This window comes from Penicillium longicatenatum (genome assembly GCF_028827895.1).
Source record: "Penicillium longicatenatum strain IBT 33135 chromosome Unknown contig_7_segment0_segment0, whole genome shotgun sequence".
Lineage (NCBI taxonomy): Eukaryota > Fungi > Ascomycota > Eurotiomycetes > Eurotiales > Aspergillaceae > Penicillium > Penicillium longicatenatum.
In genome coordinates, this window is record NW_026643124.1 from 2,983,342 (window position 1) to 3,004,689 (window position 21,348).

The 21,348-nt window shown below is 49.0% G+C and overlaps 10 protein-coding genes across 10 annotated transcripts; 6 read left to right on the forward strand and 4 right to left on the reverse strand.

Annotated features, from left to right (window-relative positions):
- Positions 1–281: 281 nt before the first annotated feature.
- N7484_011373 (uncharacterized protein) lies at positions 282–5,672 on the reverse strand (the record flags this gene model as incomplete). The annotated part of the gene is made up of 5 exons (XM_057121760.1): positions 282–4,835; positions 4,889–5,184; positions 5,238–5,411; positions 5,467–5,533; positions 5,595–5,672. The coding sequence occupies 5 exons, from the start codon at positions 5,670–5,672 to the stop codon at positions 282–284; spliced, it is 5,169 nt and encodes a 1,722-aa protein (XP_056967514.1).
- Positions 5,673–6,065: 393 nt separating this feature from the next.
- N7484_011374 (E2 ubiquitin-conjugating protein MMS2) lies at positions 6,066–6,743 on the forward strand (the record flags this gene model as incomplete). Its single annotated transcript, XM_057121761.1, has 4 exons — positions 6,066–6,138; positions 6,211–6,482; positions 6,546–6,625; positions 6,683–6,743. 4 exons carry the CDS (start codon positions 6,066–6,068, stop codon positions 6,741–6,743), a joined length of 486 nt encoding a protein of 161 aa, XP_056967515.1.
- Positions 6,744–7,337: 594 nt separating this feature from the next.
- N7484_011375 (LYR motif-containing protein) lies at positions 7,338–8,340 on the forward strand (the record flags this gene model as incomplete). Its single annotated transcript, XM_057121762.1, has 3 exons — positions 7,338–7,386; positions 7,447–7,607; positions 7,675–8,340. 3 exons carry the CDS (start codon positions 7,338–7,340, stop codon positions 8,338–8,340), a joined length of 876 nt encoding a protein of 291 aa, XP_056967516.1.
- Positions 8,341–8,546: 206 nt separating this feature from the next.
- N7484_011376 (RWD domain-containing protein) lies at positions 8,547–9,320 on the reverse strand (the record flags this gene model as incomplete). Its single annotated transcript, XM_057121763.1, has 2 exons — positions 8,547–9,172; positions 9,254–9,320. 2 exons carry the CDS (start codon positions 9,318–9,320, stop codon positions 8,547–8,549), a joined length of 693 nt encoding a protein of 230 aa, XP_056967517.1.
- A 350-nt stretch (positions 9,321–9,670) lies between these two features.
- N7484_011377 (ACL4 family protein) lies at positions 9,671–10,931 on the forward strand (the record flags this gene model as incomplete). Its single annotated transcript, XM_057121764.1, has 2 exons — positions 9,671–10,227; positions 10,298–10,931. The coding sequence occupies 2 exons, from the start codon at positions 9,671–9,673 to the stop codon at positions 10,929–10,931; spliced, it is 1,191 nt and encodes a 396-aa protein (XP_056967518.1).
- Positions 10,932–11,222: 291 nt separating this feature from the next.
- N7484_011378 (putative histone deacetylase SIR2) lies at positions 11,223–12,962 on the forward strand (the record flags this gene model as incomplete). Its single annotated transcript, XM_057121765.1, has 5 exons — positions 11,223–11,436; positions 11,547–11,857; positions 11,937–12,482; positions 12,538–12,717; positions 12,780–12,962. The coding sequence occupies 5 exons, from the start codon at positions 11,223–11,225 to the stop codon at positions 12,960–12,962; spliced, it is 1,434 nt and encodes a 477-aa protein (XP_056967519.1).
- Positions 12,963–13,509: 547 nt separating this feature from the next.
- Positions 13,510–15,263, forward strand: N7484_011379 (tRNA (guanine-N2-)-methyltransferase; the record flags this gene model as incomplete). Its single annotated transcript, XM_057121766.1, has 4 exons — positions 13,510–13,641; positions 13,750–14,624; positions 14,689–14,891; positions 14,956–15,263. Coding segments are annotated over 4 exons (1,518 nt in total), but the record flags the coding sequence as incomplete, so codon positions are not given.
- Positions 15,264–15,328: 65 nt separating this feature from the next.
- N7484_011380 (HIT family protein) lies at positions 15,329–16,120 on the reverse strand (the record flags this gene model as incomplete). Its single annotated transcript, XM_057121767.1, has 3 exons — positions 15,329–15,573; positions 15,653–15,746; positions 15,869–16,120. 3 exons carry the CDS (start codon positions 16,118–16,120, stop codon positions 15,329–15,331), a joined length of 591 nt encoding a protein of 196 aa, XP_056967521.1.
- A 1,136-nt stretch (positions 16,121–17,256) lies between these two features.
- Positions 17,257–18,875, reverse strand: N7484_011381 (B-type cyclin nimE; the record flags this gene model as incomplete). The annotated part of the gene is made up of 3 exons (XM_057121768.1): positions 17,257–17,357; positions 17,415–18,747; positions 18,867–18,875. The coding sequence occupies 3 exons, from the start codon at positions 18,873–18,875 to the stop codon at positions 17,257–17,259; spliced, it is 1,443 nt and encodes a 480-aa protein (XP_056967522.1).
- Positions 18,876–19,965: 1,090 nt separating this feature from the next.
- Positions 19,966–21,235, forward strand: N7484_011382 (mitochondrial 54S ribosomal protein uL2m; the record flags this gene model as incomplete). The annotated part of the gene is made up of 2 exons (XM_057121769.1): positions 19,966–21,063; positions 21,134–21,235. 2 exons carry the CDS (start codon positions 19,966–19,968, stop codon positions 21,233–21,235), a joined length of 1,200 nt encoding a protein of 399 aa, XP_056967523.1.
- Between the last annotated feature and the right edge of the window lie 113 nt (positions 21,236–21,348).

Consider the following 21,348-nt stretch of genomic DNA (forward strand, 5'->3'; position numbering starts at 1 on the left):
TCGTCTTGTCCCCAATCAATTTTATCACGGTCTTGTTACGATATCACTGTAGTTTACCGTTCTTGTCTTTGTTGTCTGCTCTATTCCAATGTGAACGTTTCAGCCTGGTCGCAATATGTAATGCAATTGCTGGATAATCTCCTTTTCTCCATGACGTCTTGATGGAGAGATGGTTTAAGATACATAGAACAATGAATAGATACACACATGTGAAGCATATGTCTATGAAATAATTCAGCCTAGTAGGCAGCGTACTAGCCGATGTTTGCGCTAGCGGTCCTTTATTCGAAATGACCAGTCTCCTTCAGCGCCTGCCCAAGGGTCTGGAGCACCTGTCCATCATCGCGTTCTTTACCGGCCACCTGGACTGCCTTGACGATGAGCGGGTACAGCCATTCAAGATGCTTGCGATGGTGACGCGAGATGACATCTTTCGAGCTAGTCGTCGCCGAGACGGTTTTCAGGACCGGTGGATCCGGAATAGCGGACGGGTTGCTTTGAAGCTGCACCATGTTGACAAGAAGATGAAGCAGAGCCTTGCGTGCAGGCGTAGGTTGAGGCATCAAGCCGCGCAGAGGCTGATCGGCGATATAGGCTTTCAGCGACATGGCGCAGCGAAGAAGGAGGTAAGGAGAAACTGATTGTGCGAGCAGAGTCTGCGGGGATAGTATCGATGCATCATCGGCATCTGCATTTGTAGCAAGCTCGAAGAGAGTGTCCATAAGCGCGTAGGCCATTTTCGGACGCAGGGTCGGTGGAGGGTCATAAGTACGGCCTGATCGGACTTTGTAGAAGTCCTGAAGAGGGTTCTTTTCGATGGAAGTGGCCGGAAGATCGAGTCGTTGAGGTGGGTAGATGAAGGATGAACTGAAGAGAGCGTAAGCGAAGTCCCGGCGGACTGAGCTTGCGATGGCTGATGCTCCGAGCGAAGGTAGAACCAGTGTCTTCAGGCGGATGAATGAGGCGATGTCAAATGCTTCGTCGGTTTGGATGCGGGCGTTTGGTAGCTGCTGGGCTTGGAAACCCCGTGCAGAGACGATGCCGTGCGTAGCATCTACGACGCATTGCCAGAAGCGAGTTATCTCTGCAGTGTTGGCATCGGTGTACTGCTTTTCCACATAAGGGACTGCGACTTGCAGTACGTTCAAAGACACGGTTGAGGCCTTCTGCCACAGGTAAGGCTGGCGGTCTTTTCCTTGCCAGGTATACTTCTGTCCGATTGGCCCATTGAGACGTTCGAGGGTAGTTGCCAAAGTACCATTGGTGAAAATGTCTTGCTTAATACCAAGCTCAGAGATGTACCAGCTAATGAGGTCTATGATGTTTTTCGAAAATGCCACGAATGTAGGTCTTCTAGAGTCGCTGTCCGCGCTCCCTTGGGCTAATGCCGAAGCAGAGAGGTCGGCAAGACACAAAAGGATTGCAGCCTGGGATTCTTCTTTCTCCAAACAAAGAGTTTTGATGCAGTCAATCACCATCGCTTGGACAGTGGAAGGTCGATCAATATCTGGAGAATAGGCCGGGGATACCGAGTTCCACACGAGCAGTCGCAGGTGGTTCAGGACCTTTTCGATATGTTCTGGTGTCAAATCATCCTTGTATAGACGATACACTTGTTGGAAGGTTTGGATGTAAGCCACCGCAGCATCTTGATTAGGCCGATCCACGTCGAGCTTGGCTTCGTCACCAGCAGGGTGTCCATTGGTCCACAGATCCCAAGCACACCGAAGTGCATTCTTGCTCAGCCCAGTGGAAGATTGCACTCGGATGAGGATAGCTGAAATACTAGCAAATGTGGCTTCACTGAATTCAAGGAGTTGCATCTCGACCAAGGCTTGCAGGTACTTCAGAAGTCGTGTCCACGACTGGTCGAACTTCTCATCGCTCACAATGGTTTCAAAGAAAGTCGTGATCAGATTAGCGACTCCATTGATCATCACGACTGTGGTATCCACCCAGGACTTGAGATCATTTTTCACGGCCTTCAGCTCGTTGAGAGTGCTTTCAATTTGCTCCACCATCAAAAAGAGTACCCTGTTAAGACATAACCGCCATGCTTTAGGGGAAAGCTGCTGCCCGTAGGCATCAAAAATTCTGAGAAGGGTATGAATCGCACTGTTCCGAATTTCTGATCTGGTATCCGTGGTAACATCCACATTGCGAAGCAGCAGCAGGAGCCAGAGCGAATTCCTCGAGACAGACAAGTCCTTAGATTGGGCAAGATCACCCAAAGCTTCTTCACTGACAGAAGCATCAACATGACTCTCAATGGAGAATTCTTCAATTTGTCCCTGGAGGAAATCTGACACGGTCCAGAAAAATGATGTAGTTGTAAGAGAAATGTTGAAATCCTGTGTTTGAGAAGCAAAGCTCGAGAGCGAATCTACCAGGCTCAGCAGACAAGCCGCAGGCAACAAGGAGAGGAAGTCGGATGCGACAAGATGTAATGACTTGTACGCAGCACGAACTAACCTTGGCCCGGCTGGTAGGCCGGATGATCTGCGCTCGGTTGGTAAAGATAGTTGATCGCTACATTCCACCTTTGCGACACCTTGAAAGACACCGGATATCAGGTCGAATGCAAGATTCCATCCATCTTGGAATGTTTCTGCATACTGCTCGAGAATATTTTGAAGCACTTCTAAGCTCTGCTCGTGAATCTCAACCACTGTGATTGGAAGCGACTTGGAAGATACCAGATCTGATGCATACAGAGAAATGACTTGGTCCTTGAGGGTTTGAAGGTTCCGTGTTTGTACCTTATTCTGTGTCTCCTCTTCATCGCCATCCCTTGGTTTCATCGTCAGAAAAACCAGTGAGTTCAAAATCCCACTGGCCTGCAGGCGGAGATTTGGGCTAATTGCGATGTTCGCGGAGATTGAGATGAGACTTCGTGTCAGTAGTTGCCAGGCGTTACTATCTGCTGCATCCAATGACGAGAGTCTCTCAAGATTTGCTCTAGCCATTTCATTCCCTTTGTCTAGCACGAATTTGAGTTCCTCATCTTGCATCCTTGATTTCCCCACAGTGTGTGACACACGCCGGGCATTTTGATGCATGCGTCCAGTTTGCCGGGATGGCTGTGGCGATCGGGGCGCCTCAGATACCTGCTGAACCTCTTCTTGTCCGTCTCGCTGTTCTGTGAATGATGAGAGGCCTAGGAGGGCAAGAAGAATGTCCTGGAACGAATCATTAGGATAGTCACTGGTACTTTCAAACAGTTTAGAAGATGCAGCCTGTACGGCGATTACTTCTGAGCCAAGGTTCGCAGTGGGAACATCATTCCCTGAAGTGCCTGGAACTTCTGCCGCGCCACTGGCTGATTTGACCATTGCACTCGACGATATTCCAATGACCAGACCGGTATACTGCAGTGTCTCCAGCAAAATGGACCAGGCTGGCTGGTCCAAGGTTGGTCCCAGTGCAATGCCAAGATTGATAAGAGCTCGGAGACAAAGAAGATTTCTGGTGCTGAGAGACACATGGGTGCCATCTCCGATCGATGAAGTAGTCGAGTCCACCGGCAATGAATTGGTTCGTGAGAGATCGGTGCTTTTTCGCTTTTTCTGAAAATCATCATGGGCCTGTGATGGGCCGGCCGGTGCTCCAGAGGTCTGTGCTTTAGAACTTCCAGTGCTTGCAGGCATGGCTGCTTTGCCGAGTGTTGTGAGAAAAGCGTCTCGAGGCACTGATAGCCTAAGCAAGCCTGCGACATGGGCCAATTTTTGAAATGCCCGAACCAGGTTGTGGTAAAATTCATCGTCAAGGGAGGCGTGCAAAAAGGTGGAGCATGCTGCTAGTACAGCAGGCCAACAATTTTCAATGATACCCGCGCATATTTTGATAGCAGAAAACTGGATGTGAGACTGCAGTTCCAAGGGATTTATTGGTACCGAGGACTTTCTGAATGAGAAAGCCGCCTGTGTTCTCATCGCATCTGTGGATTGAAGGTCCTGAGAAGATCTAGCTGAATCAGGCCCCTGGTCAGGAGTATTGGCCAGTCTGTTTTTCCGTTTTTGCTTAAGATCTGGGACCGTGAGCGGGAGGATGAACTTTGCAAGCCCCTCGGCAAAAGCGCTAATGCAGTTCAGAACAAGACTATAAATGTAAGTGTCTGGAGGCAACGATGGCTCCGTCTTATCCAGTAGCTCAATGTAAGGCGTTCGGACGACACTCCACTGAGTGCTGATCCCTGGGACCTTCAGCTCGTTCTGAGGAACTGATGTACCAATGACACCTGCGACACCGCCAGTCTCGAGAGCTATTTGATCCTCTGTCACGGATCGTGAATGATCGGCACGCAGCGGGATTGTTGATTGATTGCTGACGCCAATCAACGAGGGTTTTTCAGAAGCCAGCCGCACAAAGGAGGCCATGTGATCCCTGAGAATATTCTTTCTTCCTTCTTCTGCATCATAAAGCGAGTAAATCTGCCGAACGACGCCCGGTTCGGAATAAAGGCCTCGGAATAATTCCATGCACAAAACTCGCTTCCATGGTGCAGTACCATCCGGTTCAAGCAAATGAGTCAGCAGGCCAAGAACCATCTCGCATTCGGCGGTTAAGAGGGACATATGGCGCTTGAGAAGGACAAGAAGAATCCTAGTAACTCGGACTGTCTGGGGAAATGTAGTTCTCTCAGACAGGCATCGAACAATTAATGGCACCAAGCGAACCCGTAATACTTGAGACAGCTCCGGGTGTCCTACGAAAAGACGTCCACTGTTAAGAATGATGCTCTCAATAAGCTCGAGAACGAAAGGAGGTGAAAGGGTCCTCGTGCGAAGAAACTGTAATTGTTCGCCATCAATGAGGCGACAAAGATCATCCAAAACCTTATGAATGCAGTCAGTAAGGAGGTGCGGCAATAAAATAGACACGGACTAACCTGTAGAGCATCATATGAAAACTGCCCTATTTCTACAAACTGGCCGTCAACTTTCACAGTCTTTGTAACTTTGCCATCAGTAGGCAGCTTGTCCTCGGTAGCGACTCTCTCGAAAGTCGACACAACTAGCTGTTGAAGCGTAGCAGCGGCAGTACTGCTGACCGCGATCTGTTTGCTTGCCTGTAGAGTTGCGCATATTTCCAGAGTATTTGCGAGAAGATCTCCGCTGAGCTCATTGGAGTAAAATTGCAGCAGAGAAGGCAAAGATTGAAGAATCTTGAGTTGAATATCAAGACCTGCCTGGCGTCAGTAACTCTCGCCTCATGGTTGGATGCTGTTTGTTGCTTACTCAAGTTCGTCGTTTCCCGTAGGCCTGCAAGCACATCCTTCAAACGATGTGATGGCAATGCACGCGATGCAATCAACCTTTGAAGGCAGATCACGCCAATTCCAGCAAGCTTTGCGTGCCGAGTATGACATGCAATGACGAATGGCTCAACAAAGGTCGGCTTACGAATAAGATCTATTTCATAATTTAGCTATTTTCAGTAATCGACATGTACAGCATGGGATCATACCTGCTGCTATTTGCGCCTCGGATGTCGAGGGCAGCGCTTTCAACTCATTGAGTGATTGCTCTGCTGCCTGGATTTAGTTCAGTTAGCCATGCTATTCAAGGGGAACATCCGGGGAAGGTAAGACCAACACTTCGCAGGTCAGAATTCTTTCGTCTAGACTCTTGGACGAGGTTCGCAAGCTCCGTCTGCAAGAATTGGGAAGACATCTCCAATCAGAAAGCTGCATCAACGCATGGCCGACACCAATATTCCTAGTGACCGCTCCCCGTGTCAAAGGAACAGGGAGCTCTTGGGCACGGCACCTCGGCTGGTTGTTACAAATAGTATGAGTCGATAATATTCCAGACTTCTCTACCTTCCAAGCTTCACGATCCGATCGTGCTTGTCACTTCGAAAGGTCAATGGGAATCGAAACGCAGGTCAACAAATCCCCGTGGCATCTCCAAAAGTGCCAAGCAATTCCGATAAGACTATCGCACGTGATTCCTCGTCATCTAGCCGTGAATGGGCGGCAGGATAATGCCCCTCTTCGTTCATCACGAATTCCCCCCCTACGGTTCCTCTCTCCTGTCCAGTCTGTTTTGATAAATATTTCCGCCATGTCTGCGACTGTGCCTAGAAACTTCAGGCTCCTTGAGGAGCTTGAGAAAGGAGAGAAGGGTCAGGGTGCAGGTTGGACACCTCCATTGATTCCGGGAACCTCGAAGCACAAACACTAACTTATTTTGTTCTCAACTATTACAGAGGCTTGCTCTTACGGTCTTGCGGATGGAGAGGATATGATGATGAGCAACTGGAATGGAACAATCCTCGGTCCTCCTCACGTTGGTTCACCCCACTACTTTGCTTACCGTCGCGTGCCTGCAACCACTAACACTAGACTGGATCAGAGCGTTCATGAGAACCGGATATACAGCGTTAACATCCACTGCGGACCCGAATACCCGGACAAGCCCCCCACGATTCAATTCATCTCGCAAGTCAATGTTCCCTGTGTCGACCAGCGAAGTGGAAAGGTAGGAAGGGATTAAGTGCCAAAAGCGTGGAGACACAATTGCTAAGATGACTGGATATCTTAGGTTGACCCGACAAAGCTCCCTTGCCTTGCTCAGTGGAAGCGCGAATTTACCATGGAGACCGTCCTGATTGACCTTCGCCGGTTGGTCCTCTTCTCTGCTTTAGGTTTTGAAGTTATGTCGCACTAACTTGTACTCAGATACATGGCTCTGCCCCAGCATAAGAAGCTGTCTCAGCCGCCAGAGGGTTCGACTTTTTAAACCCGCATTTCCATAGGGTCTATTAGGAACCCGGAGTCCCACGGTCATTCTTTCTGGTTTATTTGCTTTTTCCATGTCCCTATGATGTTTCTCTTAGAGCGTGTATAGTCTATGCATAATGGCATCGGCGCGGTTTCCTGTAAAGCCTCATTCTTTCCTATCTTTATATATTGATAGCCTGCTCGGACATGATCAGTTGTCATTATTAGCAACCTGGGAAAACATGTAGGGATAATATCCCGCACCACCTTTCAAATGGCACTTCTAGGCTCCAGAACATTCCCTGCAGTCCTCGGACTCAAAGCGTATAGAACATATTTGCTAGATAAATATGCTTGGTGCCAGTCACGCATTGTGTTGCAACCTTAATGCAACCTCGCGTCTACTCGTTTTACTAAAGTATCGAATGATCTAAAGGAATTCGGCATAACGAGCACAAATTTATGCTTTTGTTTTATCACTCCTATCTCTTCTTTTTCTTTTCTTTTCATCTCTAGATCTTCTCGAATCCGGGGAACATAGTCACGTGCTGTCTTTATTCAAATCACATGTCGGAGCTTCCGCAATTTCTCCCGCATCTCTTGCTTTGACGGAATGCATAAGGTGGTCGTTCCAAAGCATTCTGGGGTTCATCGCTTTGCTTGTGAGTCAAATTTTGATTTATATTACCCAATCGTATGAACTAATACCCCCCTCCCCCAAGGTCTGGCACTTTATCGAACCCTTCTCCGGCAATGTTCCCCTTCGACAAGTAATGCGCCATGGGTGAGCGAGACCAGATTCCTCGCCAGACAGAGATTCCGCAGATATAAAGACCTCCAGAGCCCATCACAGATAGCAAATGCCTTGAAAGCCGGCTATCAGGTAGGCTACTCTAAAAGCTTCCCTCGAGCGACCTATTGCGCCATTCTTTATGCTAATGGTTTGCTAGGCTCTGGACTTGCTTCATTCGGCCTCAAAAGGAAACCGGCAGGATGAAAATCAGATCACAACGATCCTTGCTCAAGCAAAATTCATCAAGGAGAAATACTCTGCCATACATAGGGAGATCAGTCAATCGAAACCTCCGAGTCCTCCGAAACCTCTCTCCGAACGACAGATCCAAAGACAAAAGTCCATTTATCACGAAAAAGAGTCTTGGCTACGTCATCCAAACGCCGAACCAATCCTCTTGCGCCCCAAAGCAAAGGTGAGCGGGAAGCGACAAGTGCCGGTTTTGGTCAATGCTCGTGGAGTACCTTTCCTGCGCATCAAAAAGCCGCAACCGAGGAACCTTAGTGGTGTAATTCGGTCGAAGCTAGAGAAGCGCTGGCATCGTATTGAATTGAGAGAACGTCTGCAGGTGGAACTCTTATTCGCCAAGGATGAAGACGCTTGGGACCATCTCACAAAGACGAAGACTGGAGATCCAACATTATGGTCTGCAAGCGTTAAAACATCACTCGATGACGTTTGTCAAAAAATCAAACAGACAGACCATGACAATCGTGAAATGTCCGAGCGTATGTGGCAGGTCGTGCTTGAAGAACGCGAGCTGGCTGCAAAGGAAGAGAAAGAAAGACAGGCGGTGGGCGGCAAAACCCCTACAAGTGGATGATGATGCCTATAATACTCAACTTTCTTCGTTTGGCGGATTATCTACTGGTAATTGGAGCTTTTTCATCTCCGCTTACTACCTAGATACCGCTTGATTCTGTGTTATACCGCGAAATGATACCCCATTCTTGTCTGTTGTGTCCGTTGTATTGAAGCAATATTTTCATTTAAAACAAGCAGCTCATATCGACATATCTATGCATTAACTTAAGCCGTAACCTTCAGCTTATCAACTGCAGGCATAGCATCATCATCCTCCTCATCATAGTCGCCCTTGCCAGCCAATCCTCTCTCCCACAATTGTCGCCCAGTCAGCTTCTTCTCCTCCTTCCCAGACCTCTTCTTCTTGTCCTCGGCCTCTTTCTCCTCCTTTTGTCGCTGCTCCTCGTCCGCAATCTCCTTTTGGAACTTGGCCATCCATTCCAAGAATGTCTCCCGGTTGACCGGCGTTCCCCGGAACTTGGCATTCTCTATCTCCTCCAACTTGGCAGCGACCTTCTCCTTCTCAACCTGAACGGCATTGGCGCGCTCCAACATGAGAGACTCGGCGCTTTCCTTCAGTGCGCTCACGAGCGTGAACACCATCGCCATTCCCATGTTCTCCTCAATGGTCTCCTGGAGCGATTCGAGTAGTTGGTCCCGATCCTCTTGGATATCTAGTCGTGGGTACTTGGGGGCATTGGGCGGAGAGGAAATGTTCAGTTGTGGGGCGACATCGGGGTATTCTTCTGGGTATGAGACTTCCAGGTATATCACAGGCTGCTCGGATTCTTCGGTGTCAAATTCGGGATTATCGAGAGTTATCGATACTTTGTATGCATTCTCGGAGATGTCTGATGGCGGGGAATTTGGAGTCAGCTAAGGGTTTTCCTCCTACCCTATGAATCATTCTGGATGGCAGGTCAGTAACTCACCTGTGATCTCATCTGGGAAGATTGAGTCCAGAACCTCTCGCTCCTCGACTTGATCTTCGCGACCCATTTTGCGATCCGCCTGCGGATTGGAGGGGTACCCGGTTAGGATAGTAGAGCGGGGTGATGGTAAAAAAGGCAGAGTCGTACGGTCGAGCACTTAGTCTCGATCACAATAAAATGTAGAGACCGTGTGAGAGAGAATGTATCTTTGTAAAGGACATGTATCCGTATCACCGTCGCGAAATAATGTAGTGGAGGAAACGTCCCACATGCAAACCGGTCAAACAGCTCCAATTTTAAGATTTGAGAGCTTCACTTTTTTTTTGGAATCCCGTGTCCCGCATTTACCAATAACTCATATTGTCTCCTTGTCCACTTATTGATTTTGTTCATACATATTTACTGAATAGATCTGTCATGGGGAAACCTAGACCGCAAAAGAAGAAGTCCTCCAAATCCCGTGCAAAGTCCGTCCTTGGCCCTGGTGGCTCAGTCTCGAAACACAAAATGGCCCAAACTCCCACCGAAATACTCGATCAAGCCACGATCCTCCTACAGACCGGCCGCGTTGATGAAGCGTTGGAAAGTGCACAGCAAGCGCTAGAGCTTACAGCTGGCAACGGTAATGCGCAGCTGCCCGCATTGAACTTGCTGGGAGAAATCAACGTTGAGCTGGGAGATGTCGATACCGCTAGAGAATGTTTCCTGCGCTCTGTTGAGCTGGACCCCACTGGCTCGATACCGGAATCCGAGGGTGGTGGTGCAGAAAAGTTCATGTGGCTTGCTCAATTGAGTGAGCAGGGTGGAGTCGACAGTGTCCAATGGTTCGAGAAGGGTGTTTCCTCTCTACGCCAGACTTTGCAGTCGCTGGAGGGAAAGACTGGTGCAGAGGATGCTGCAAGTGCTGAGGAGAAGAAGATTAAACTGGCGAATGCACTCTGTGCCGTTGCTGAGATTTATATGACTGATCTTTCGTGAGTTCTACTTCACCTGCCGCCAAGGTTTTAAGTGCACTGCTAACCCGTTCCTTTTGTTAATCTTCAGCTGGGAGGAAGATGCAGAGGCTCGATGTGAGTCGCTTATCACAGAAGCCATTACTGCCACGCCCGAGGCCCCAGAGATCCTTCAGACTCTTGCCTCTATCCGGATTTCACAATTGCGAACTGAAGATGCACAGGCTGCGCTGAAGAAGAGTATTGGCCTGTGGAAGGATCTGGCTCCTGAAGACCCCAAGGTGCCGGACTTCCCGGTGCGCATCAGTCTTGCACGACTCCTCATGGAGGTGACACTGGAGTTTGAGGCTCTGGAGGTCCTTGAACGACTCATTTTGGAGGACGATCAGAGTGTGGAGGCATGGTACCTTGGCGGTTGGTGTCTCCATCTGCTGGCAGAGAAGCAACAGGCACCGCAGGATATCAAAGAAGACGAATCCGAATCACCGCGACATGCTTCCCTGGTCGCGAGCCGGGAGTGGCTGAAACAGAGCTTGAAGCTTTACGAACAACTGGACTACGAGGATGATCGTCTTCGGGATCATGCCCTGGAATTAGTTCAGGGAATTGACCAAGAAGTTGGAGAGGATATGGATGACAGTGAGGCGGAGGGCGATGGGGAAGACTGGGATGGAGAGATCGACATTGAGTCGGACGATGAGGATCACGAGATGGCTGATTCATGAATGTTTGATAGATAAAACAAAAGTGAAATGATGATCTAATGCATGCATGTCTATAATTATGTCTTTCTCTTTGACGTTTGATTTTGTATCCCACAACTATCTTTCTCTTTGTTGATATCCCAGATAAAAGACTTCTCTTTGCCCTTACTTTCTCCATCTTCTCTACCAAAGTTCAACTTCGCCACTTGAACCGCCTCGGCCCGGACAAAGTTGTCTCCGCGCATGCAGATGCCGATTTTTTATCGACGCTGCGCAAACAAGTCGTCGAGGTAGTCTAATAACTCCTGCAGGATGGACCTGGTACCACAGTCAAACGGGGAGACTCTGGTGAAATCACCCATGGTCGATGTGGACGCTGTGGACGTGGAGCAGGTCGACGAGGGGACAGTCGCCCTGGAGGTCACCTCCGAGTTTGAAACTGACTCCGATGATTCAGATGGCGATGACGCCGATTCTGATGGAGGAATAGTCCTCCAGTTCCTTCGTGACGACCAGCTGCATGAAGGTAGGTTTTTTCCGTTATCGCGTAGATGTAACGCGTCTTACCCCAGACATCCCCGCTACCCGGAATCCACCCTTGCAGAGACAATCATTAATATTGATCCTGTCTTATAGTTCCTGGTGGCTGTACTTTAGAAGAGGCTGTTGCATTCCGCAAACGTCTGCATCAAATCGGCAAGCTTGCTTTTGTGGAAGAGGCACTTGCGAGTGAAACAGTTACCGCGAGGAAGCTCTGCACAGCGTTTGGTATCAGACCGCCAGAGTTCCTTGAGAATGCCCCAGATGAAACATTCCACCAGCTTCTCATATTTGCCATCACGCGGGAGTTCTCAAAGCGACCAAAGCTTCCTCAGTACAACACTGTTGAGGACGCAGTCAATCTGCTTCAAAATGCCAAGAACATCATTGTTCTGACCGGTGCCGGCGTATGTCAAATCCCCAAAATCACATACATTGATTCACTTTGACTTTGAATACTAAAGAGAATTTCTGTTGGGCATTTAGATTTCAACAAGCCTTGGTATCCCTGACTTTCGTTCAAAGGATACTGGTCTCTACTCAAAACTGGCGCATCTAGGCTTGAGTGATCCTCAAGAAGTATTTGACATCAATGTCTTCAGGGAAGATCCTAGCATCTTCTTCTCAATTGCGAAGGATATTCTTCCTACCGAGAAGAAGTATTCCCCGACACATGGATTCATTAAGCTTCTGCAAGACCATGGAAAACTCCTGACAAACTACACGCAAAACATCGACAATATCGAAGCAAACGCGGGCGTTCTTGCAGAAAAGATGGTACAGTGTCATGGATCTTTTGCCAATGCCACCTGCGTCAAGTGCAATTTCAAGGTGCCCGGCGACGCAATCTTTGATGATATCAAGGAAGGTAAAATTCCCGAATGCAAAGCGTGCATCCGGAGCATCGAACAGGAGGCTTTGAAGCCACAGGGCCTGAAGCGCAAGCGAAGTTCGAACGGCAACCAGAAAGATCGCAAGGAGGAAAGCTCGGATGACGATGATTATGAAATCCCCACCCCAGGTGTCATGAAGGTGAGTTCGCATCTGCAGACTCGTGAGCCATTTTCGCCTAACTTTATCTTTGCAGCCTGACATTACCTTTTTCGGCGAGGGCCTTCCTGATGAGTTTGGCCAGCGCCTTATCAACCATGATCGGGAACTGGCGGATCTTGTCATCGTCATCGGAACCTCGCTCAAGGTAGCCCCCGTTGCAGAAGTGCCGGGAGTTCTACCGCGTAATGTCCCGCAAATCTACATCTCACGCACAGTATGTCTTATTCTCATGAATATATCTCATTCCAGTGACAACTGAGACTGACTTATTTCCAGCCCGTGACGCACACTGAATTTGATATTGATCTCCTGGGTGACTGCGACGTGGTGGTTTCAGAGCTTTGTCGCCGAGCCGGTTGGAACTTGCAGCACCACATGATTCCTGCAGATGAGAAAGTAGAGATCACTCCCGTGGAGGGATACGAATCACGACATGTGTTTAAGGTGGTCGGTGCATAGCGGCGGAGTTTTGGTTAGCTTCTCTGACAGATGGCGTCTCGGTTTTCGTTGATTGTTTTGTAAGTGAGTTGTTTTTCTCGTCTTTTTTTCCCTTGGCTATCATTATTTGGGTAGATTCCCACTCGGGCTGGTCAGCCAATACCATTTTGGATTATGAGGTGATTTTCAGTGTCTTGTAATTGAGGCTCTTCCAAGATCCTACCTGGATTAGTCAATTTCCATGATTTTGCATTTTCCATGTCTAATTGGGCAGCTAGGCGTAGATATCCATGAGCTATGATAACCAGTGGAGAATAATGTAGTCTAGGTAATTGATTGTCCACTGAAATCGTAAATTTTTGTCTAAAGTATGGTGCAATGATTGACGCCTTAGAACATTCGAGGGTTGGGATTGGACTAAATGCGATGTTACTGCCGCAGTATATATCGGCCAGATTCGTTCATCGGAGAAACGATAAAAAAATCAATCCCGCTGCCCTTCACACCCCACCACACCTTTTGGTGACCAGCAGTTCACAAAACTACAACGCCAATCTAAAAAGGATAGAGACCTAAAATCTCTGCCATGGAATTTCTTATCCGGCTTGCCCAATGGCATGAATCCTTCCGCGTCGCGGAACTGAAAGCCGTGGCCACACTCATCGGGGCCGACATCGAGATTATTTCCTATGAAGACGCTGTATGTGACGCCTTCCGTTATTAATACTCATATTCGAAAATATCATATTTATTTTTTGGCGATTATCTGTTTCGCGTGCGCCGAGCCTCTGCTAACCAACCCCACTAGTCACCATATTGCATCGTCAGACTCCCAGATGAAGCAGCCGCACGCGATTTGATCGCGCGCTGCATCTTAGCCAAAGACATCTATGAGTTATGGGGTCATGGCACCAATTACGAAGAAGTTCACGCAGATGTCAAGCAAAGGACCCCACATCTCTGGGCTCAATATGAAAACGTCCAGTTCGGCTTCGACTTGGATGCATACGTGGGAAAACGCAGCCAAGCTAAACGAGTTGAGATCATCAAGTCATTTTCCTACTTGGGTTTCAAAGGTCCTCTCAAATTGAAGAACCCAGAAAACCAGTGGCTGATCATGGAGAGATATCTCTCTCCCAGTGGAATTCCTGGTGCTGAGAGAGAGAAGAATCCCGAGCCGCTGAATATTTACTTTGGACGTTACCTGGATAAAAGCGGTCGTGGTATTATTGTCGACTATGATCTGAAGAAACGGAGCTATATTTCCACTACATCTATGGATGCGGAGTTGAGTCTTGTGACGGCGAATATCGCGCTCGCGGCGCCTGGAAAGGTCTTTTATGATCCATTTGTTGGTACAGGAAGTTTCTTGGTGGCTGCCGCGCACTTCGGGGCTTTGACTATGGGCTCGGATATTGATCCTCGCAGTTTCCGTGGAAAGGATGAGGAGCGCAAAAATGGTGAAATTGCTCTGTTGCGGAACTATAAGCAATACGGCACCATGAGCAAGTTTGTCGATGCTTTCACTTCGGATCTCACCAATACGCCTTTGCGGAACAGTCCAATGCTTGACGGTATCATTTGTGACCCGCCCTACGGTGTGCGTGAAGGACTTCGGGTTCTGGGAACTCGAAACGGGAAGCTCATTGAACCAGTTGTGATCGATGGTGTTCCTGCTCATTAGTATGTCATCCCAATCTTGAACTTATCACTGACGCTATTAAGGACGCTGTGCTGATCTTAATAGCCGAGCTGGATATATTCCGCCTAAGAAACCCTACGGATTCGAAGCCATGCAGAAAGATATTTTAGATTTCGCATCTCGGACACTTGTCACCAATGGCCGTCTCGCAATGTGGATGCCAACAGCCATCGAAGGCGATGACTTGAAGGTGCCTATGCACCCGAACCTGGAGGTTGTCAGTGTTTGCGTTCAGTCTTTCGGCAACTGTACGTAATGAAACTGCCCTTTCCCGGATACGACTATTACGAAGACTAATCTACGGCGTCACAGGGGCTCGTCAACTTATGACATATCGCCGTCTTCCCGAAGGTGAAGTCTCTGATATCTCACAGGGGAGAACCAAAGTCGACAACTCCGGAGTTACGGCAAGCGAGGTCAATGAATTCAGACGAAAGGTATTGATACATCTGTTCTCATCTCATAAACAAGCGGCTTATAATTTCCGTACAGTATTTCAACAGATTCCAAACCAAGGGGACCGCGGACTAGTGGAGAAAAGACAGAAAGCTTCGTCATGTCAAACATCCAGGTCAAAAGGCAGTTGGCCAACACGTCTATCTGTACATCACGGGCCATAAAGTTATAAAAGCTGGACGTCAAGAGATAGAACCCACTGGACAATACAAAGGTGCTAGTAGAGCACTCATAGTCTACCTCGACCGACGAGGTCAGCTGAGAGATCGATACCTTCTTCTCTGTGGATGCGTTTGATCTCCTGCACCAACTCAGCTCTCATGGCTCGGGATAATTCCTCACCCTCATCGTCGTCAAGTTCCGAGCGTTGTCCCCGACCAAACATAGCAAAACCAGGCCTGTGGACACCCTCTGTCTGAGGACGGGGAATGATATGGAAGTGGACATGGGGCACTACTTGTGCAGCCCGAGCACCTAGATTAGAGTTAGAGACCCTTTCCGTCGCATTTTGCAGGAACAATAGGAAGAAAAATCATAGTTTCATTAACCATACCGTTATTCTGTACGACATTCCAATGTCGATCCGGATCCTCACCGAAGATAGTTTTCGTCACAACTCTTGAGATGATGGGAAGCCATTTACCAAGCTATGCAAGGAATCAGCAAGACCAAATCGAAAAAAAAGATGAAAAACACGATAAGGCTAAAACTAGGCCAAGACAAGTAGTAAGGAGAACCAAAAACCAAAATTAAGAAATTAAAAAAATACCTCCTGTCCAGCCTGGACGCCCATATCCCCCAACATCTCATAATGTCGTCTCGGAGCCACGAGGACATGGCCCGGAGTAAGAGGCATTATATCCAAAAAGGCCAATACATGTTCCGTAGATAGAATCATGTGGGCCGTTGTCTTTGATGCATCGGAGATTGGATCTGTGGCTGTAGGACCGGACCGGGGCTCATGAAAGGGGGCCGGTGGATTTGTGGCTGCGATATTGCAGAAAGGACAGCGGTCTGGCATGGTGGAAATTGATCTAGATACAAGGGGTAGGGAATTTGAGATTAATGGGTGAGAAGTATTGACCTGATCAATGTATGAAAAGCGAGGGGGTGTTGAATGAGGCGATTTTGGGTCCCGCCGCTGACCGAGAGCTTGGGCATGCGATTTATGATGTCTTAGAGCGAAGCAATTCGAACGCTAGGTCCTAGGCAGGTGTCTTGAGGAAGTAGCTAGGAGTCGGGCTATTCAGGTGTTCATGAACAGCGATCTCAAGTTGGATGAGCAACATCTTCCCGCGGTGGGATGAGCCAACCTCGGTTAACGCCAGATGAGGGACAATCAACGAAGTTGCAGGTGAAGGCTACTCAGCGCATCGAATCCTGAAGAAAGGGACGCCTATGTACACCGGAATTTAAAAAAGCAAGTAGTCATAGAACGATCAGAATTCCAGTTACCACGCTAAGCACCCAGTGCAGAAATCAACTATTCTAACAAAAAGATAAAAAAAAAAACCCATGCTTAAACCGAAGGATCCTTGACGCTTATTACCGCTGCCCAACCCCATCCAATGTCCATAGAAGACTCCCCACCGGAGCTCTCTCAGGCCCAAGTGAACCCATAACAAACCTGGCCCTGCCAGCGCCTTTTTTTTTTCCCATTCTGCGATGCCGTATTGACAATAACCATGAGAATTTCACAAAGTGGAACGAAACATATGTCCCAAGGCCGCAGGGAAACGTTCCAAACGAAGATAAATCCACGGGTGTAAGGAGATAAAATTCCGATCTGAAGAAAAGAAGACAAGTAATAAGGTCCGACGCCAGTCACAAAAAAACGCGAATAAGAATGTTTAAAAAGGTATCAGGGTGAGAGACCAGGCACCACATGCACAGTGAAAAGAAATGAAGAGCCAATCCAACACAAATAAAAACCCCGAACTGAGCGCCGAACACCACCCCATCACTGAAACAAAATGCGAGAGCGCACAAATCAAGTCATCGTAAGAATATGCAAAGAGGTATTCGATACCAGCACAATGAAATGCCAAAATATGGAGGAATTCGAGTTTCCCTGGTCGAGCCGCTGGCCTTGGGATCGTCATGAAAGGGTAACGACGTGGGCGACACAGGGCTAGCATAACATCGTAAATGGCATCATTACTGTTCGCTTTCCTTGATGTAGGTGTATGGCTCCGAAAGCGAGCTGTCGATGTACAAGTGGTGGTACTTCTTGGCCCACTGGCGTGTGAGGATGGAAGCTAGAAACACGCGTTAGCAAAGGAACTCTCAGAATAAAAAGACGGAATGCAACGTACCCTTCATGAACTTCTTGCTAGCGTACTTTTTGAAGAAAGCTTCGTGGGAGACAGGACGATGGAGGTAGTCAATCATCAAGCGGAAGACAGGGTCGATCTCTTTCTCGGTGTATCCAGCGTAGTGAGCCAGAGTGGCGTCCCAGGCCCCACGCTCCAGAATCAGACGAGCAAGATACATGGCAGCGGCACCAATCTGACTTTGAGGGTAACACATGAATCGGTGGTCGAGGAGGCTGATTTCCATGAGGTACTTGCCGAGGGTTCGGGTCTGGATGTCGTAGTTGTCGGCCTTGGAGATGCGACGCAGGAAGTTCATCGGATTAGGGTAGCTCATATTGTAGTTCAGGGTTTGAAGGATGTGGCGCTCGGCATCCAGGATTTCCTTGTCGGAAAAGGTCTCATCGGCGACATGGCTAAAGTTGGCAACATGAGGAGAGAGGACCTCTTCATACTTGGATGCAATGAACATGGCAGTGACACCAACAAGCTGCAGACGATCCAGAGCAACTTGCTCCTCAGACAGGAAGCGGTCAATGATGTTGACAGCAAGGAAAAGGGTCTCGGGAAGCAGACGGAAGCGGGTGTGCACCTCAATCAACCAGTCGACCAGGATACCACGCATCTTCCACTCTAAATCGGGCTGGTGATTAATGTATTCGTGGTTGGGCAGGGTCGAGAGCTCAAGCTGCTGCAGGTGATCGAAAATTTCTACAACATACTCGGCGACCATCAAAGGGTCCTCCAAGTCTTCAATGTCGAGGTCGTCCCAGTCCTGCTTTTTTTCTTCTGGAGCCTTACCACCCTTGACAGTAATCTCGGGTTCCTCTGTAACAGTGAGATCGTGTTTGAGCTCGTGTTTGATATCGTGCTCCTTGATACTGGATTTGGTAGTGCCGTGGTGCTTCTTAAGAGCGGGCTCCTCCAACAACTCCTCCTTTATCAACCTGTGAACATGTTTCTTTGGGGACTTCTTGGGGTTGTCGCTGCGGGGCTTGAGAGGACCTGCCCTTGTAGAGTTCGTGCGAGTGACTTTCTTGATGGCGCCAGCCTGAGTGGTGGCCTTCGAAGCAAGACCCGCCTTTACTGCAACGGGCTTCTTACCATCCTTGACCTCAGCACCATCAGTTTTGTTGACATTGCTGACATCGCCCAGAGCGGCTCGCCGGCGTGGGGGTCCATTCGTGGTCGACGAGGCACGCTTGATGGGCTGCATCGGTTTCTTGACTGCATCTGCAGGTCCATCTCCGAGGGCGGCCTTTGCCCGCGTCAGACGCGTCGAGGGTCCGTTTTCATCGTTCTCGTTCATGGTTCCTCGGGAGCGAAGGCTGCGAGCCTATCTAGGGGTTAGCCTTGGTGAACAGACAAAGAGATTGCACGCGTCTCAATGCCCACACGACATGAAGACATATCAAACATAGAGACATAAGATGTCAAAGGGCTGGAGTTGCTTACCGGTGCCATCGTGCTAGACTCAAGAGAAAAAGAAGGAGATGGGGGACGCGAGGAAAGAAATACAAAGGGAGAGCAAGATGCTTCTCCTAGTCCTATTCGGATCAGGTCAGCATTCCGGTGGACATTATCTCAGTGGGGAACCAAAATACCACAGGGTCGAGGTCGAGGTGCACGTACCACGCGTGAATATGTAACTTATTCAAAGGGAATTGCACTGGTGCACTGTCCTGATGACAGTGGATTGGGCAAGGTCGGATGTTATGATTACGCGGGTCACGTCACATACAATCACGATCTTGATGTGGCGAGGATCCGTGTTGCACTCTGGGCCAGAAGCACAACAAAAACACGCGAGAAGGTGGAATTGAAGGGCGTAGAGGTATTCAGATCACACGTGGAATCTGTACCCAAGGATCGACCCGTGTATTGGAGTAGGTGGGAGGGATGTAGGAGCGTATCTTGGACTGGAATGATGGAGGGAAAAGGAAGAAGTCGAAGGCCAAGCGATGTTTGGCCCTATTGTGCTAGCGTGGAAAACCGGTCAAACCTGAATGACGCCCCACTTTCCGAGGGTCGCGGGTTGATATTGCAGGTTTTTCCCACTGAGAATACAGTAAAATAGGGTATGCTGGGTATGAGGAGATTGCAAATTAAACACTGGATCGGAAAATGTAATTTTTCTGGACCGGATGTGGGAAAGACGATCCAAAAATGCAGGGGACAAGATGGACGAGGTAGGGACGGTATTGGTAACAGTGGATACACGTCGCGGACGAAACGTGAGTCGCGGTGGGTAAACAACTTAGTTGCGGGGCAACGGGGAAGGGCGTTTGAGTTTTGATTATGTCACTTCTGGTCACGGGATCAGCCACACACACACACTGGTAACTGTGGCGGTGTCTTCACGAGGCGGTGTCAATGTCACGTGTACTCATTCCAAGAACTTTTTGTTCTGGCAAAGATACAGCGAGCGAGAGAGCGGAGACCGAGAGCCTGAGAAGGATTGGGATTCGAGCATTGGGCAATCTTTGTTTCCTTTCTTTCCCCCTGTTCTCATTACCAAAACTGCTCGTATTTTTCTCCCCCTTTTCTCTCAATGATGCTTCAACCCCGAATTGCTCTCCGGGGCATTCGGTTGCCCTTCAGGTGTTTACCTTCTCTACCTTCCGTATCGGCTCGTCGTTTCGCTTCCACCATCAATGAACTCGAAACTCCTTCGAGCTCGGAAATTGACCCTAGCGCTTCTTTTGCACCGCCACCAACCCGCGATACCGCTGGCGTTCTGCTGCGCACATACACTCCCCGTACACCCGGTGTGCGCCACTTGCGCCGTCCAGTCAATGACCATCTTTTCAAGGGCCGTCCAATTCACCGATTGACCTTTCCGAAGAAGGGTCACGCCAAGGGTGGTCGTAACAACTCAGGCCGGGTCACTGTACGTCACCATGGTGGTGGTGCTAAGCGTCGGATCCGGACAGTCGATTTCATGCGAATGGACGCTGGACCTCATCTGGTGGAGCGAATTGAATATGATCCCGGTCGAAGTGCCCATATTGCGCTGCTTCGCAGCAAGGAAACCAAGAAATTGAGCTATATCCTTGCCGCCGATGGCATGCGAGCTGGTGAGACCGTGCAGAGTTATATGTCTGGTATTCCGGAGGATCTCTGGAAGAGCATGGGTGGTACAGTCGATCCTGGTGTGTTGGCTGCCCGAACCGCATGGCGTGGAAATTGTCTGCCGCTGCATATGATTCCCGTGGGAACCCTCATCTTCAATGTTGGATTGCGAGCCGGCAAGGGTGGCCAGCTATGCCGCAGTGCAGGAACATATGCTACTGTCGTGGCTAAGGGTAGCGATTCCCGACAACAGGATCTCGAGGCCGAGCAGCCCGAGACCGAAAAGAAGCCCCTCTCTATGCGTGACCGCATGAAGCAAGAGCGTCTGGCCCAGCATATCACTATCCGCCTCGCGAGTGGTGAGGTTCGACTCATCCACAAGGACTGCTGTGCCACGATCGGAGTTGCCAGCAATCCCAACTACCATTACACTCGCTTGGGCAAGGCGGGTCGCTCGCGCTGGCTCAACATTCGTCCAACTGTTCGTGGATTGGCCATGAACGCTATGGACCACCCTCACGGTGGTGGTCGTGGTAAGTCCAAGGGTAACGTTGACCCGAAGAGTCCTTGGGGTATTCCGGTATGTACATCCTATTCACTGCTTTTCATTCACCCAATATTTATGAGCTAACACTGTGTTTTTCCCATAGACCAAATCCGGCTACAAGACCCGCCCCAAGTGGAAGATCAACAAGGCAGTCGTTCACGCAAGACCTCGCAACCAAGGTCAACGTCGTCGTGGATACAACTAGAAGTCTCTTTATTGGTTTTTTTTTACCGTTTCACTGGTAGACACTGCAGCTGCCTATTCTGCATCCCTCTCCGAGACATGTTTTCTGTTTCATTTTATACCTCGTCCCAATTG